Source organism: Heptranchias perlo, chromosome 44 (genome assembly GCF_035084215.1).
Source record: "Heptranchias perlo isolate sHepPer1 chromosome 44, sHepPer1.hap1, whole genome shotgun sequence".
Lineage (NCBI taxonomy): Eukaryota > Metazoa > Chordata > Chondrichthyes > Hexanchiformes > Hexanchidae > Heptranchias > Heptranchias perlo.
In genome coordinates this window covers 5,898,564-5,916,035 of record NC_090368.1, presented here as the reverse complement: position 1 = coordinate 5,916,035, position 17,472 = coordinate 5,898,564, and the positions used below count along the sequence as shown (strand labels likewise).

Below are 17,472 nucleotides of genomic sequence, written 5' to 3'. Positions count from 1 at the left end.
CATTCTCTCTCTCCTCCTTTCATTCTCTCTCTCTCCTCCTTTCATTCTCTCTCTCTCCTCCTTTCATTCTCTCTCTCTTCTCCTTTCATTCTCGCTCTCTCTCCTCCTTTCATTCTCTCTCTCTCTCTCCTCCTTTCATTCTCTCTCACTCTCTCCTCCTTTCATTCTCTCTCTCTCCTTTCATTCTCTCTCTCTCTCTCCTTTCATTCTCTCTCTCTCTCTCCTTTCATTCTCTCTCTCTCTCTCCTCCTTTCATTCTCTCTCTCTCTCTCTCTCTCCTCCTTTCATTCTCTCCCTCTCTCTCTCTCTCTCTCTCCTCCTTTCATTCTCTCCTCCTTTCTTTCTTTCATTCTCTCTCTCTCTCTCTCTCCTTTCATTCTCTCTCTCTCTCTCTCCTCTCATTCTCTCTCTCTCACTCTCCTTTCATTCTCTCTCTCTTTCTGCCTCTTCTGTCTTTCTTTCAATGCTCTTTTCTCTCTCTCCCTACTATCCCTCCTTTTCCTCTCACCCCTTCATTCTGTCTTTCTCTCTTTCCCCTCTCTTGCTGTCTTCTTTCTCTCTTTTTCATTCTTTTCTCTCACCCCTGCTTTCTCTGTCTCTTTCTCCTCTCTGACCGTTATTTCTCTCTCTGTCTCTTTCTCCTCTCTGTCCGTTCTTTCTCTCTCTGTCTCTTTCTCCTCTCTGTCCGTTCTTTCTCTCTCTGTCTCTTTCTCCTCTCTGTCCGTTCTTTCTCTCTCTGTCTCTTTCTACTCCCTTGCTGGGATGAGAGAGTTGTCCTATGAGGAGAGATTGAGTAGAATGGGCCGATACTCCCTGGAGTTTAGAAGAATGAGAGGTGATCTCATTGAAACCTATACAATTCATAGTGTCATAGTAGCTGCAGCACAGGAGGAGGCCATTCAGCCCATCGTGCCTCTGCCAGCTCTTTGAAAGAGCTGTCCAATTAGTCCCACTCCCCCCTGCTCTTTCCCCATTGCCCTGTAAATTTTTCCCCTTCAAGTATTTATCCAATTCCCTTTTGAAAGTTATTATTGAATCTGCTTCCACCGCCCTTTCAGGCAGCGCATTCCAGATCAGAACAACTCGCTGCGTAAAAAAAATTCTCCTCATCTCCCCCTCTGGTTCTTTCGCCAATTATCTTAAATCTGTGTCCTCTGGTTCCCGACCCTCCTGCCACTGGAAACAGTTTCTCCTTATTTACTCTATCAAAACCCTTCATGATTTTGAACCCCTCGATTAAATCTCCCCTTAACCTTCTCTGCTCCAAGGAGAACAATCCCAGCTTCTCCAGTCTCTCCACATAACTGAGGTCCCTCATCCCTGGTACCATTCTGGTAAATCTCCTCTGCACCCTCTCCGAGGTCTTGACATCCTTCCTAAAGTGCGGTGCCCAGAATTGGACACAATATTCCTGCTGTGACCTAACCTCCTAGAGGGCTTGATAGGGTAGATGCTGAGAAGCTGTTTCCCCTGGCTGGAGAGTCTAGAACCAGGGGACATAGTCTCAGGATAAGGGGTCGGACATTTAGATCTGTCCTAATATCTCCTTATGTGGCTCGGTGTCAAATTTTGTTTGATAATCACTCCTGTGAAGCACCTTGGGACGTTTCACTACGTTAAAGGCGCTATATAAATGCAGGCTGTTTGGACAAAAACTGACAATTGAGACAACTGAAATGATAAATATACAACATTTGGAGGATGAACCTCTCCCAGCTCAATCTCTGTTGGACAGCGAACGGTCCAGTCCGTGATCGCATGTCACCCGAAGTGATTTGAAACACTGATTCCGGCCCTGGTTCAGTGACCGGATGTTTTGAGAGGGATGGTATCTTCACCGGAAATTCCTCGGGGAATTGTTTCGTCACATGTCGATGTCACTTATTTGTTTTGTAAAAGTTCATCTAACGTCAGGGATTTTGAGCCTTTTTCAATCTAACAACGTAAGAAAAGGGCCAAGGAAGGAGATTGACCCATCAAAGCCCATCCCTCCAGTCCCCTAACTCTCCCATCGAAGCCCATCCCTCCAGTCCCCTAACTCTCCCATCGAATCCCATCCCTCCAGTCCCCTAACTCTCCCATCGAAGCCCATCCCTCCAGTCCCCTCACTCTCCCATCGAAGCCCATCCCTCCAGTCCCCTAACTCTCCCATCGAAGCCCATCCCTCCAGTCCCCTAACTCTCCCATCGAATCCCATCCCTCCAGTCCCCTAACTCTCCCATCGAAGCCCATCCCTCCAGTCCCCTAACTCTCCCATCGAAGCCCATCCCTCCAGTCCCCTAACTCTCCCATCGAAGCCCATCCCTCCAGTCCCCTAACTCTCCCATCGAAGCCCATCCCTCCAGTCCCCTAACTCTCCCATCGAATCCCATCCCTCCAGTCCCCTAACTCTCCCATCGAAGCCCATCCCTCCAGTCCGCTAACTCTCCCATTGAAGCCCATCCCTCCAGTCCCCTAACTCTCCCATTGAAGCCCATCCCTCCAGTCCCCTAACTCTCCCATCGAAGCCCATCCCTCCAGTCCCCCAACTCTCCCATCGAATCCCATCCCTCCAGTCCCCTAACTTTCCCATCGAATCCCATCCCTCCAGTCCCCTAACTCTCCCATCGAATCCCATCCCTCCAGTCCCCTAACTCTCCCATCGAATCCCATCCCTCCAGTCCCCCAACTCCCCCATCGAATCCCATCCCTCCAGTCCCCTAACTCCCCCATCGAAGCCCATCCCTCCAGTCCCCTAACTCTCCCATCGAATCCCATCCCTCCAGTCCCCTAACTCTCCCATCAAAGCCCATCCCTCCAGTCCCCTAACTCTCCCATCGAATCCCATCCCTCCAGTCCCCTAACTCTCCCATCGAATCCCATCCCTCCAGTCCCCTAACTCTCCCATCGAATCCCATCCCTCCAGTCCCCTAACTCTCCCATCAAAGCCCATCCCTCCAGTCCCCTAACTCTCCCATCGAATCCCATCCCTCCAGTCCCCTAACTCTCCCGTCGAATCCCATCCCTCCAGTCCCCTAACTCCCCCATCGAAGCCCATCCCTCCAGTCCCCTAACTCCCCCATCGAAGCCCATCCCTCCAGTCCCCTAACTCCCCCATCGAAGCCCATCCCTCCAGTCCCCTAACTCCCCCATCGAATCCCATCCCTCCAGTCCCCTAACTCTCCCGTCGAATCCCATCCCTCCAGTCCCCCAACTCTCCCATCGAATCCCATCCCTCCAGTCCCCTAACTCTCCCATCGAAGCCCCTCCCTCCAGTCCCCTAACTCTCCCATCGAATCCCATCCCTCCAGTCCCCTAACTCCCCCATCGAATCCCATCCCTCCAGTCCCCTAACTCTCCCATCGAATCCCATCCCTCCAGTCCCCTAACTCCCCCATCGAATCCCATCCCTCCAGTCCCCTAACTCTCCCATCGAATCCCATCCCTCCAGTCCCCTAACTCTCCCATCGAATCCCATCCCTCCAGTCCCCTAACTCTCCCATCGAATCCCATCCCTCCAGTCCCCTAACTCTCCCATCGAAGCCCATCCCTCCAGTCCCCGAACTCTCCCATCGAATCCCATCCCTCCAGTCCCCTAACTCCCCCATCGAATCCCATCCCTCCAGTCCCCTAACTCTCCCATCGAATCCCATCCCTCCAGTCCCCTAACTCTCCCGTCGAATCCCATCCCTCCAGTCCCCTAACTCCCCCATCGAAGCCCATCCCACCAGTCCCCCAACTCTCCCATCAAAGCCCATCTCTCCAGTAATTTGAGACATGACCTGTGGGAAGTGGAGGAGGTTCGGGAGGAACAGCTGACTTTGGGAGTAGGGTTCCCAAAGCTCTCTCCCCCACTGGGGGTTTTCCTCCCCTCATGTCTGGGTCTGTTGGAGACTAGTTGATGCCCAGAGATTGTTCGCTGTGATTAATCAATGGTTCCGTTATCGTGTCATGTGACTACCAGGATGGTAGACGGCCAACAAGACGGAGCTCAGTCTTTCTCCATTTAGTGATTCCCATGCAGACTGTAGATATGGGATACGGTAGCATAGTGGTTCTGTTACTGGACTAGTAATAGTAATCCTAAAGGCCTGGACTAATAATCCAGAGTCATGAGTTCAAATCCTGCCATGGCAGCTGGGAAATTTTAATTCAATTAATTAAATAAAAATCTCGAATAAAAAAATAGTATTAGTAATGGTGGCCATGAGACTACCAGATTGTCGTAAAAACCCAACTGGTTCACTAATGCCCTTTCGGGAAGGAAACCTGCCGTCCTTACCCGGTCTGGCCTATATGTGACTCCAGACCCACAGCAATGTGGTTGATTCTTAATCGCCCTCTGAAATGGCCTAGCAAGCCGCTCAGTTGTAAAATCTCGCTACCAAAAGTCATAATAAGACACGGACTGCAGCGGTTCAAGAAGGCGGCTCACCACCACCTTCTCAAGGGGCAACTAGGGATGGGCAATAAATGCCGGCTTTGCCAGTGATGCCCACATCCCATGAACGAATAAAAAAAATTCTACTCATTAATTTCGTCTTTCTTAAAAGACATCTCTTTGACCAAGCTTTCAGACGCCTCTCTTAATCTCTCTCTCCGATCTTCTCCCCGCACTCTGAAAATCAGTTCTACACAGGAGGTACAATCTAAGGGTAACGAACTTGTAACCTGTGGCATCAGATTTTTAAAAAAAAATAAACCAGCGAGCATCTTTCGTGAACTGCGACTGGATAATTTAACACAAGTCGTCCAGGAAATCGAGTGAAAACGCAAATGAGAATTGGTTTCTGAAACAAACCTGCTTCTCTCCCTGACATTGCCACATTTTTGGCATTGTCAATGTTTGTGTTTCAGTGTCCTGGCCTGTCGGTCAGTACCTGTACAGATATGAGGCCACGGTTTGAATACACTGTGCAGCTGTTGGAGAGTCCCCTCTTCACCCCTCTCGTGCCCCTGTGCTCGCTGACCGACATTGGCTCCCCAGTCTGGCAACGCCTCGATTTTAAAATTCTCAACCTCGTTTTCAAATCCCCTCCGTGGCCCTCGCCCCCCCCTCCCTATCTCTGTGACCTCCTCCAGCCCCCACAACCCTCCAAGATCTCTGCGCTCCTCCAATTCTGGCCTCTTGCCCATCCCCGATTTCCATCGCTCCACCATTGGCGGCCGTGCCTTCAGCCGCCCAGGCCCTAAGCTCTGAAATTCCCTCCCTAAACCTCTCCGCCTCTCTCTCCTCCTTTTAAGACGCTCCTTAAAACCTCCCTCTTTGACCGAGCTTTTGGTCACCTGTCCTAATATCTCCTTATGTGGCTCGGTGTCAAATTTTGTTTGATAATCGCTCCTGTAAAGAGCCTTGGGGACGTTTTACTACGTCAAAGGCGCTGGATAAATCATAGACTCATACAGCACAGAAGGAGGCCGTTCGGCCCATCGTGCCTGTGCTAGCTCTTTGAGAGAAGTGTCCAGTTTGGTCCTACGCCCCAGCTTTTTCACCACAACCCAAACGCAATTTGTTGTTGTTCAGTTGTGGAAAGGACATCAAAGGTGCAGAGAGTTTACCAAGGTAGAATCAGCAGGATGATGCCAGGGATGGAAACAATGGTTAATGAGGAGAGACTTGAGATACTGCGACTGTTTCCACTGGAGCAGAGCAGGCCAAGAGGAGAATTAGTGGAGTTTTTTTTTAAATCATGAAGGGCGCTGATGGATTTGATGAGGAAAGACTATTTCCTTTGGTTGGGGAGTCAGCGACGAGGGGGGGGGTTACCAATTCAAAATGGCCGCTGAGAGAGTGAGGAGGGAGGTTCAGGAGAAATTTCTTAACGCAAAGCGTGGACTGCATTGCCACTGGGAATGATTGAGGCGGAGACCGCTGCAAACTTAAGGGAAAAATTGGACAAACATCGGAAGCAGAGGAAGATACAGGGCTACGGGGAGAGGGCGGGGCAGTGGGATTAGTTTTCGGACTGCTCTAACAAAGGGCTGGCACGGACACGGTGGGCTGAATGGCCGCCTTCCGTGCTGCATGGGGACCTAGTGACATCCAGCCAGCCTTGTGGACGCCCCTTAAAACCTACCTCTTTGACCGAGCTTTTGGTCACCTGCCCTAATATCACCTTATGTGGCTCGGTGTCAAATTTTGTCTGGTAATCGCTCCCGTGAAGCGACTTGGGATGTTAAAGGCGCTATATAAATGCAAGTTATTGGTTGTTGGATCAGATGGCCGGTGGAAGGTTCCATTTTTATCATGTGAGGGGGGGTGGGGGACAAAACCCACAGCCGGGGTGGGAGGGACAAATGGAAAATACAAGTTTGCACCTCAAATTGCCCACCAACCCCACCCCCCTGGGAAAAGACATTTTGGGTGTGAGACTTTAAGCCTTGCCCGGGGCCCACTTCATCTTGAAGATCCCCTACAAGGCCCTGAAACCACTCCTGCTTTCTCCGCAGCCGTTTTTCCGAACCCTGCAAGGAAAGTTACCATATTAGGCGTCGTGTTCAGTGGGGAGCATTCTCTCTCTCTCTCTCTCTCTCTCTCGCCTCTGAGTCAGAAGGTCGAGGGTTCGAGCCCCCACTCCAGAGACTTGAGCCCATAATCCAGGCCCGACACTCCCCTGGTGCCAGTACTGAGGGAGTGCTGCACTGTCTTTCGGATGAGACGTTAAACCGAGAGGCCCCGTCTGCCCCCCTCGGGTGGACGTAAAAGATCCCACGGCCGCTATTGGAAGAAGAGCAGGGGGGAGTCCGAGGGGCCGATATTTACCCCTCAACCAACATCACTAAAAAAACAGATGATCTGGGTTATTGCTGTTTGTGGGATCTTGCTGTGCGTAAATTGGCTGCTGCGTTTCCTACATTACAACAGTGACTACACTTCAAAAGTACTTCATTGGCTGTAAAGCACGTTGGGACGTCCTGAGGTCGCGAAATAAATAAATGGAGGTCGTTCTTTTTAGTGCAGTATAAAATGGACTATAATCCTCAGAGATTTCACACAGTCAGGAGAAAGTGACCTGTCAGCCTGAGGCAGAGCCCTGAGGTGAGAGGACGGTGATATGTGTCTCCTTTGGGGTTTTTTGGTGTTAGGTTTTTTTGCAAAGGTTGTGAAATCGCACCTTCCACTGTAAATCGGAAAATCAGATCTCACCATGCCAGGGTGTTTGCTTTCACTCCTATTGTTCATTCAGTTTCAGGCCCTCCCTTTCGGCGAGATAATTCCCACACGCACGGTCACAGAGTCAGAACCCAACCTGTGCACTGTGGTCGCGCTCCCCTTGGCTGATTTCTCCCAGCCGATCCTGGCTCGTGCTGGGGTTCAGTTCAAAGGGAGATCCCCACAGCCTCAACTGAGTGACCCAGCATCATTCGGGAGCCAGCAGGTCATCTCTCTATCTCTCTATCTCTCTCTCTCTATCTCTATCTATCTGTCTCTCTCTCTATCTCTATCTATCTGTCTATCTCTCTATCTCTATCTATCTATCTCTATCTATCTGTCTCTCTCTCTATCTCTATCTATCTGTCTATCTCTCTATCTCTATCTATCTATCTCTCTATCTGTCTATCTCTCTATCTATCTGTCTATCTATCTCTGTCCATCTGTCTCTCTCTCTCTCTATCTCTCTCTCTCTATCTCCCAATCTCTATCTATCTATTTCTCTATCTCTCTATCTATCTCTCTATCTCTCTCTATCAGTCTATCTCTCTGTCTCTATCTTGCTATCTCTCTATCTATCTGTCTATCTCACTATCTCTCTATCTCTATCTATCTATCTCTCTATCTATCTGTCTATCTCTCTATCTATCTGTCTATCTATCTCTGTCTATCTCTCTATCTATCTCTGTCTATCTGACTATCTCTCTCTCTATCTATCTGTCTATCTCTCTGTCTCTATCTTGCTATCTCTCTATCTATCTGTCTATCTCACTATCTATCTGTCTATCTCTCTATCTCTATCTATCTATCTCTCTATCTATCTCTCTATCTATCTCTATCTCTCTATCTATCTCTATCTCTCTATCTATCTATCTATCTATCTGTCTATCTCTATCTATCTCTCTCTCTCTATCTATCTCTCTATCTATCCCTCAATCTATCTACCTCTATCTGTCTATCTCTCTATCTCTATCTCTCTATCTATCTATTTGTCTAGCTATCGATCTCTCTATCTCTCTCTATCTATCTCTATGTCTCTCTCTATCTATCTATCTATCTCTCTATCTCTATCTATCTCTCTCTCTATTTGTCCAGCTATCTATCACTCTATCTATCACTCTCTATACCTCTCTCTCTATCTTTCCACCCATCTCATTGAGATTATCTGGTCATTTATCACATTGCTGTTTGTGGGACCGATATTACAACAATGACTACACTTCAAAAAGTACTTCCGTGGCTGTAATGCACTTTGGGACCTCCTGAAAGGCGCTATAGAAATGCAAATTCCACATTTTAAACATCCAGTGTCAGCACTCAGCACTCCCCAGCACGGGTTAGATACAGAGTAAAGCTCCCTCTACACTGTCCCATCAAACACTCCCAGGGCAGGTACAGGGTTAGATACAGAGTAAAGCTCCCTCTACACTGTCCCATCAAACACTCCCAGGGCAGGTACAGGGTTAGATACAGAGTAAAGCTCCCTCTACACTGTCCCATCAAACACTCCCAGGGCAGGTACAGGGTTAGATACAGAGTAAAGCTCCCTCATTGTTTAATCTTTCTGCGAATCGCCCGGGCTCATTTTACTGACTGAAAGAGGTGAAGTTGTGAAAGTGACTGGGGAACCAGAGGGGGAGATGAGGAGAATGTTTTTGACGCAGCGAGTTGTTCTGATCTGGAATGCACTGCCTGATAGGGCGGTGGAAGCAGATTCAATAGTAACTTTCAAAAGGGGAATTGGATAAAGACTTGAAAAGGAAAAATTTGCAGGGCTGTGGGGGAAAGACCAGGGGGAGAGTGGGACGAATTGGACAGCTCTTTCAAAGAGCCGGGACAGAGATGATGGGCCGAACGGCCTCCTTCTGTGCTGTAGGATTCTGCGAGCAGGGTGGGCGGGTGAAGAAGGTCGAAGGTTTGATCTTTCGGTCTTCGCTGGAGGTGGTTGAGCTCGGGCAGGGCAGCAGGAGGTTGGAGGGCGTGCCTCACCTGCCCAGGGAGCCCGCGCGTGCTACAATCGGGTGAGGGAGGAGCAGACCGGGCTGCGATGCCCGCGGCAGTCGGCACCGCCCGTCGGAAGGTCTGCCCCCCCGGCCGGGGCAGAACCCGTGCCCCTCGGCGAGGGAGGCGGCAGGGAAATCGGAGGAGGGCCGTGACGCCCTTCCAAGTCGAATAGCTAGCTGACCCACGCACTGACGATGGGACTTGGCAGGAGGGGGGATAATTCAGGAAGCAGGGTGGGTAGAGAGGGGGGGGGGTGAGAGAGAGCCCTTTGGTGAGCATTGCTCTTGAGTGAGATAGAGCAGACAAGAGACTGCAATGCAAACACCCATTATGGGGAACTGTAGGCTGTCCTGTTCTATCGAGGTGTGAACACGCCTCATTACAATGACCTTTAAAGACGAGGCCGCAACCATACCACGACACGCACTGTTAATCAGGCACCGAGGCCCTTGCACACAGCCGCAAGGCAATTAAATCATCACTTCACATATCGGCTGGGAACGGAACCAAGAGCCCAGGGAACGAGGCGAGCAGCGAGCAGCGAGCAGCACCCCAAGGCATCATCACTCCACCCTGTGCCCCGGAGTTATCCTTTCACTCAATCCCTCTCGGCAGACCGGTGAAGGTCGTACAAAAGGTGTTTGTACATGCAGTGTCAGCATCAGACACTCCCGGGGCAGGTACAGGGTTAGATACAGAGTAAAGTTCCCTCTACACTGTCCCGTCAAACACTCCCAGGGCAGGTACAGGGTTAGATACAGAGTAAAGCTCCCTCTACACTGTCCCGTCAAACACTCCCGGGGCAGGTACAGGGTTAGATACAGAGTAAAGCTCCCTCTGCACTGTCCCATCAAACACTCCCAGGGCAGGTACAGGGTTAGATACAGAGTAAAGCTCCCTCTACACTGTCCCGTCAAACACTCCCGGGGCAGGTACAGGGTTAGATACAGAGTAAAGCTCCCTCTGCACTGTCCCATCAAACACTCCCAGGGCAGGTACAGGGTTAGATACAGAGTAAAGCTCCCTCTACACTGTCCCGTCAAACACTCCCAGGGCAGGTACAGGGTTAGATACAGAGTAAAGCTCCCTCTACACTGTCCCGTCAAACACTCCCGGGGCAGGTACAGGGTTAGAAACAGAGTAAAGCTCCCTCTACACCGTCCCATCAAACACTCCCAGGGCAGGTACAGGGTTAGATACAGAGTAAAGCTCCCTCTACACTGTCCCGTCAAACACTCCCAGGGCAGGTACAGCACGGGTTAGATACAGAGTAAAGCTCCCTCTACACTGCCGTGTTTCCTACATTACAACAATGACCACACTTCAAAAAAACATACACCAGTGGCAGTAAAGTTTGGTGGCGGAAGGTCTACATTTATTTTGAGGCCCAATTAATTAAAGTTTTAACAAATGACTATTGTAGCAAAGAAATATTTAAAATTGGGGTGGAAACAATGAGCAAATTAGAAAGTGAGTGGGTGGAGTGAGGCAGATGGAGCCATTGATAATCATCGGTTCTGTCGACTGTACAACCCACATCTGCTCCTGTTATTCACATCAGGCTTCAAAAACCCGAAACCAGGGCCCGATGTCCAAGCTTTAACTCAGGGGCCTCTTGATTTGGGTCATCGCAGCTGGGTGAGGTGAACATGGGACCCGAAGGTACCACATCGTTAAAGATCTCACACGTCATGAGACTTTAAACCGAGACCCCGTCTACCTGCTCAGGTCCCCCCCGGGCCAATATTCTTCCTTAAAACGACACCCGGGGAAACAAAAAAAAAACGTTTGCCCTTTGTGGGAGCTTGCTGTGCGCAAATCGGCTGCCGTGTTTGCCTCCAACAGTCACTGCACTTCAAAAAGAAGGAACTTGCATTTATATAGCGCCTTTCACATCCGCAGGACGTCCCGAAGCGCTTCACAGCCAATGAAGTACTTTCTTTGAAGTGTTGTGATGCAGGAAACGCGGCAGCCGATTTGCGCACAGCAAGATCCCACAAACAGCAATGTGATAACTGACCAGATCATTTGTTTTAGGTGTTGGTTGAGGGATGAATATCGGCCCCCAGGACACCGGGGAGAACTCCCCCCTGCTCTTCCCCTCCCCCGCCGCCCCGGCCCACACCATTCCCACCAAGCAGGAGGTGGGCGGGGGGGAAATCATCCCTTCTGGCTTTTTTCTCTTTTTTTCTCGCTCTGTCTCTCCCTCTCTCTTTCTACCCATCTCCCCTTCTCTCTCTTTCTCTCATGCTCACTCACTGTATCCAACTCTGTCACTTTCTCTCTATCTCTTTATCTCTCTCTCACTCTTTCTCTCATGCTCACTCGCTCTCTGTCTCACTCTTTGTCTCCTTCACCCTTTCTCTCTCTCCCTCTCGCTCTCTTGATCTCACTTGCTCTGTCTCTCTCTCTCTCTCTCCCTCTCACTCTCTTGTTCTCCCTCTCGCTCTGTCTCTCTCTCTCCCTCTCCCCCTCCCCCTCTCTCTCTCTCCCTCTCCCTCTTGTTCTCACTCACTCTGTCTCTCTCTCTCCCTCTCCCTCTTGTTCTCACTCACTCTGTCTCTCTCTCTCTCTCGCTTGCTCTGTCTCTCTCTCGCTCCCTCTCTTCCTCTTGCTCTCACTCACTCTGTCTCTCTCTCTCTCTCCCTCTCACTCACTCTGTCTCTCTCTTTCTCTCTCACTTTCTCTCTCTTATTCGGTCTGTCTGTCTCTCCCCCTTTCTCCCTCTTGCTCTCACTCACTCTGTCTCTCTCTCTCTCTCTCTCACTTGCTCCTCTCTCTCGCTTGTTCTCACTCACTCTGTCTCTCTCTCTCTCCCTCACTCACTGTCTCTCTCTCTGTCTCTCTCTCTCTTCCCCTTTCTCCCTCTTGCTCTCACTCACTCTGTTTCTCTCTCTCTCTGTCTCTCTGTCTCTCTCTCTCTCTCTCTCCCACTCGCTCTGTCTCTCTCTCTCCCACTCGCTCTATCTCTCTCTGTCTCTCTCTCTCTCTCCCACTCGCTCTGTCTCTCTCTCTCTCTCTCTCCCACTCGCTCTGTCCCTCTCTCTCTCCCACTCGCTCTGTCTCTCTCTCTCTCTCTCTGTCTCTCTCTCTCTCTCCCACTCGCTCTGTCTCTCTCTCTCTCCCACTCGCTCTGTCTCTCTCCCACTTGCGCTCTCTCTCTCTCTCCCACTCGCGCTCTGTCTCTCTCTCTCTCCCACTCGCTCTGTCCCTCTCTCTCTCTCCCACTTGCGCTCTCTCTCTCTCTCCCACTCGCGCTCTGTCTCTCTCTCTCTCCCACTCGCTCTGTCCCTCTCTCTCTCCCACTCGCTCTGTCTCTCTCTCTCTCTCTCTGTCTCTCTCTCTCTCTCCCACTCGCTCTGTCTCTCTCTCTCTCCCACTCGCTCTGTCTCTCTCCCACTTGCGCTCTCTCTCTCTCTCCCACTCGCGCTCTGTCTCTCTCTCTCTCCCACTCGCTCTGTCCCTCTCTCTCTCTCCCACTTGCGCTCTCTCTCTCTCTCCCACTCGCGCTCTGTCTCTCTCTCTCTCCCACTCGCTCTGTCTCTCTCTCTCTCTCCCACTCGCTCTGTCTCTCTCTCTCTCCCACTCGCTCTGTCTCTGTCTCTCTCTCTCTCCCACTCGCGCTCGCTCTCTCTCTCTCTCCCACTCGCTCTGTCTCTCTCTCTCTCTCTCTCTCCCACTCTCTCTGTCTCTCTCTCTCTCTCTCCCACTCGCGCTCTCTCCCACTCGCTCTGTCTCTCTCCCCCTCTCACTTGCTCTCCCACTCGCGCTCTCGCTCTCTCTCTCTCTGTCTCTCTCTCTCTCTCCCACTCGCTCTGTCTCTCTCTCTCTCCCACTCGCTCTGTCTCTTTCCCACTTGCGCTCTCTCTCTCTCTCCCACTCGCGCTCTGTCTCTCTCTCTCTCCCACTCGCGCTCTCGCTCTCTCTCTCCCACTCGCTCTGTCTCTCTCCCCCTCTCACTTGCTCTCCCTTGCTCTCTACCTTTCTCCCCCTTTTTCCTGGCGCGTGGCCAGAACTCTCAACCATCTGACCTCCGCTCCCCTCTCCATTGAGTTGAAGGAATGTGTGAGGAGGAGTCCCTTTGGCAGGGCGCTCCTCGGGCCTGCTGCTCTCCCACAATTACCATTGGGGCCGGTCACCAAGCAGAACATCTGCCTTTCGACTGGCGAGTGGCCTGTGGTCTCACTGAAACAATCTCCCCCTTGTCCAACCCAAACCTTCTTAACCGAATACAACACAACAGGTAACCAGAGGAGGCTACAGCAGAGAGTTGACGCAATTGCAGATAGGAGGAAGAAATCAGCCAGGGTTCCTACTCCAGGTCGTCGGCCAACAACTCTGAATGGAACATGTGGATATCAGGGGTGGACGGGATCTAGCTTACCCTCCTCAGCGAGGTCTCTGCGCTCCTCCAATTCTGGTCTCGTGCCCACCCCCAACTTCCTTCGCCCCACCATTGGTCTTCAACCATCCGGGATCCCTACACTCTGGAATTCCCTCCCCAAACCTCTCCGCCTCTCTCTCCTCCTTCAAGACCCTCCTTAAAAACACTTTGAGGAAGTTTGGTAAGTGCGTGAGGGAGAAAAGGATATGTTGATAGGGGGAGATGAAGTAGGAGGCTCGTCTGGAGTTGGGCCGAATGGCCTCTTTCTGTGCTGTAAATTCCATGTTATTCTCTCCCCAATCCGTTTTGAAACCCGTTTGAAGCGTCTACCCTTCCAGATACCTTACAAGGACTATCTCATCCAGTAGCCGATCGCCCTCCCTCGTAAGCCTTTCCGCCTCTCTCTCCTCCTTTCAGACTCTAACCTCTTGGTCACCTGTCCTAACGTCTCAGTCCTTCGGCTCGGCGTCAGCTCTTGTCTCCTTTTCAAGCGCCTAGGGGCGTTTTACGCCGCTGTGGTTAAGCCTTGCTGCCTAGGCCCAACCCGCGAAGGGCGGCCATTTTTGCCTGAGGTAGGAGGGAGCTCCCCTCCCCGGCGAGAGTCACTGCCTTCAGAGAAGGGGTTGCGGGAATTGGCCACGAAGGCAACGGTTACTTCACCTTCTTGTAAATGTTTATGTCCTGTTTATTTTTCTTTGGGTTCTTTGGGTTCCTGTGCTGTAAAGTGTCCCAATCTCTTGTGTGGGTCATGCACTCACATAAGCAACTTCCCCATTTTAACCTGGGAGGAGAGCACACGGCTTAATCAATTATAACCCTCCCACTCAGCTTCCCCCACCCCCATCGATGGTTTGGTGAGTTTGCTCACTGGGTACTTTTTTTTCCAATTCGTTCACGGGATGTGGGCGTCGCTGGCGAGGCCGGCATTTATTGCCCATCCCTAATTGCCCCTTGAGAAGGTGGTGGTGAGCCGCCTTCTTGAACCGCTGCAGTCCGTGTGGTGACGGTTCTCCCACAGTGCTGTTAGGAAGGGAGTTCCAGGATTTTGACCCAGCAACGATGAAGGAACGGCCGATATATTTCCAAGTCGGGATGGTGTGTGACTTGGAGGGGAACGTGCAGGTGGTGGTGTTCCCATGTGCCTGCTGCCCTTGTCCTTCTAGGTGGTAGAGGTCGCGGGTTTGGGAGGTGCTGTCGAAGAAGCCTTGACGAGTTGCTGCAGTGCATCCTGTGGATGGTGCACACTGCAGCCACAGTGTGCCGGTGGTGAAGGGAGTGAATGTTTCGGGTGGTGGATGGGGTGCCAATCAAGCGGGCTGCTTTGTCCTGGATGGTGTCGAGCTTCTTGAGTGTTGTTGGAGCTGCACTCATCCAGGCAAGTGGAGAGTATTCCATCACACTCCTGACTTGTGCCTTGTAGATGGTGGAAAGGCTTTGGGGAGTCAGGAGGTGAGTCACTCGCCGCAGAATACCCAGCCTCTGACCTGCTCTCATAGCCACAGTATTTATGCGGCTGGTCCAGTTAAGTTTCTGGTCAACGGTGACCCCCAGGATGTTGACGGTGGGGGATTCGGCGACGGTAATGCCGTTGAATGTTAATATTGAACAATGAGCAAGTTCGTCTCATCAGTGGAGAGCAGAAAAGGGGGCTCACTTGACAGGAAGTGATGTAATGACGCAGTCCTTGCTCGTTCACTGATTGGTCCGTTTCATTTTGCAGCAATAACTTCTGGCATCCAGATGGCCCGGATTGGGGCCCAAGTTAACATCGACTGTGGCCCAGGAGGGACGAATGGGCCTTCGACGGCAGAATGGAAATTCAATGGGAGATTACTGAGTTCCACCCATCGGTATACGATTAACAACACAAAGCTGATATTCAACCCAGTGCAATCGAAGGACACCGGGAACTATGTCTGCTTAAGAAACGGTACAAAGGCAGTCAGCGTCCGGCTGCTCGTAGGAGGTGAGGGGTAAACTAGGAATCTTTTAATCAAGTGGGCAAATGCTGAACTGGAGGAGGGCAAATTTCAGTGAGTTGAAAAGGGATTTGCCCAGGTGGATTGGAACCAAAAACTGGGAGGCCAAACAATGGGAAGCCTTTGGGGAGGAGCTGGTTCAGGTTTGGGGTAGACACATCCCTCCGAGGGGGAAACTAAGGGCATCCAAAGCTCGAGCTCCCTGGATGGCTAAAGACACAGAGGTTAAAATGAAACAGAAAAAGGAGACTTATAATGAATGCAAAGTTTGGCAGAACTCAAAGTCGAAAAGTCACCCCGTTTCCGATGGGATGCATCCTGGGTTACTGAGGGAAGTACAGGATGGAAATCAAGGAGGCTCTGGCCACAATCTCCCAATCCTCCTTAGATATGGAGACGGAGGACTGGAGGATTGCAAATATTACATCCCTGTTCAAAAAAAGGGAGAGGGATAAACCTGGCAATTACAGGCCAGACAGCCTAACGTCAGTGGTGGGGAAACTTTTAGAGACAATAATCCAGGACAAAATTAATTGGCACTTGAAAAAGTCTGGACGAATAAATGAAAGTCAGCACGGATTTGTTAAAGGAAAATCGTGTTTGACTAAGTTGATTGAGTTCTTTGATGAAGTAACGGAGAGGGTTGATGAGGGGAGTGCGGTTGATGTGTATATGGACTTTCAAAAGACATTTGATAAAAGTACCACATAATAGACTTGTTAGCAAATTTAAAGCCCATGGGATTAAAGGGACAGTGACAGCGTGGATACAAAATTGGCCAAGGGACAGGAAGCAGAGAGTCGTGGTGAACGGTTGTTTTTCAGACTGGAGGGAAGTCTCCAGTGGGGTTCCCCAGGGGTCAGTATTAGGACCACTGCTCTTTTCGATATTAATGACCTGGACTTGGATATAGAGGGTCTAATTTCAAAGTTTGCAGATGACACGAAATTCAGAAATATAGTAAACAATGTGGAGGATAGTAACAGACTTCAGGAGGACATAGACAGGCTGGTGAAATGGGCAGACACACGGCAGATGGAATTTAACGCAGAGAAGTGTGAAGTGATACATTTTGGTAGGAAGAATGAGGAGAGGCAAAATAAACTGAAGGATACAATTCTAAAGAGGGTGCAGGAACAGAGAGACCTGGGGGTGGATGTACACAAATCTTTGAAGGTGGCAGGACAAGTTGAGAAGGCTGTTAAAAAAGCATATGGGATCCTGGGCTTTATAAACAGAGGCACAGAGTACAAAAGCAAGGAAGTTATGCTAAACCTTTATAAATCTCTGGTTTGGCCCCAGCTGGAATATTGTGTCCAATTCTGGGCACCGCACTTTAGGAAGGATGTCAAGGCCTTGGAGAGGGTGCAGAGGAGATTTACTAGAATGGTACCAGGGATGAGAGACTTCAGTTACGTGGAGAGACTGGAGAAGCTGGGATTGTTCTCCTTAGAGCAGAGAAGGTTAAGGAGGAGATTTAATCGAGGTGTTCAAAATTATGAGGGGTTTTGAGAGAGTAAATAAGGAGAAACTGTTTCCAGTGGCAGGAGGGTCGGGAACCAGAGGACACAGATTGAAGATAATTGGTAAAAGAACCAGAGGGGGAGATGAGGAGAATTTTTTTTACGCAGCGAGTTGTTCTGATCTGGAATGCGCTGCCTGAAAGGGCGGTGGAAGCAGATTCAATAGTAACTTTCAAAAGGGAATTGGATAAATACTTGAAGGGAAAACATTTACAGGGCTGTGGGGGATAGCTCTTTCAAAGAGCTGGCACAGGCTCGATGGGCCGAATGGCCTCCTTCTGTGCTGTGCCTACTATGAGTTGAACTTTTCTTGGCTGTCCTTCAATAGGCCGCTGGATGAAGGCATCGTTCAGTGGCGTACCAGGCCATACGGTGGACCAGAAGGTCCCAGGTCCGAGACCCTGGTCTGTACTGAGTTAGATCACCTCAACTCTGGTAGCATTGCAGCAA

General features: G+C 50.6%; 1 protein-coding gene across 1 annotated transcript in view; it reads left to right on the top strand.

Annotated features, from left to right (window-relative positions):
* Nucleotides 1–17,472, top strand: part of LOC137306679 (interleukin-6 receptor subunit alpha-like) — a 38,529-nt gene that overhangs the window by 969 nt on the left and 20,088 nt on the right. Inside the window, exon 2 of the mRNA XM_067976023.1 lies at nt 15,241–15,486. Coding sequence (XP_067832124.1) covers nt 15,241–15,486 — 246 coding nt within the window. The remainder of the gene's footprint in view (nt 1–15,240; nt 15,487–17,472) is intronic.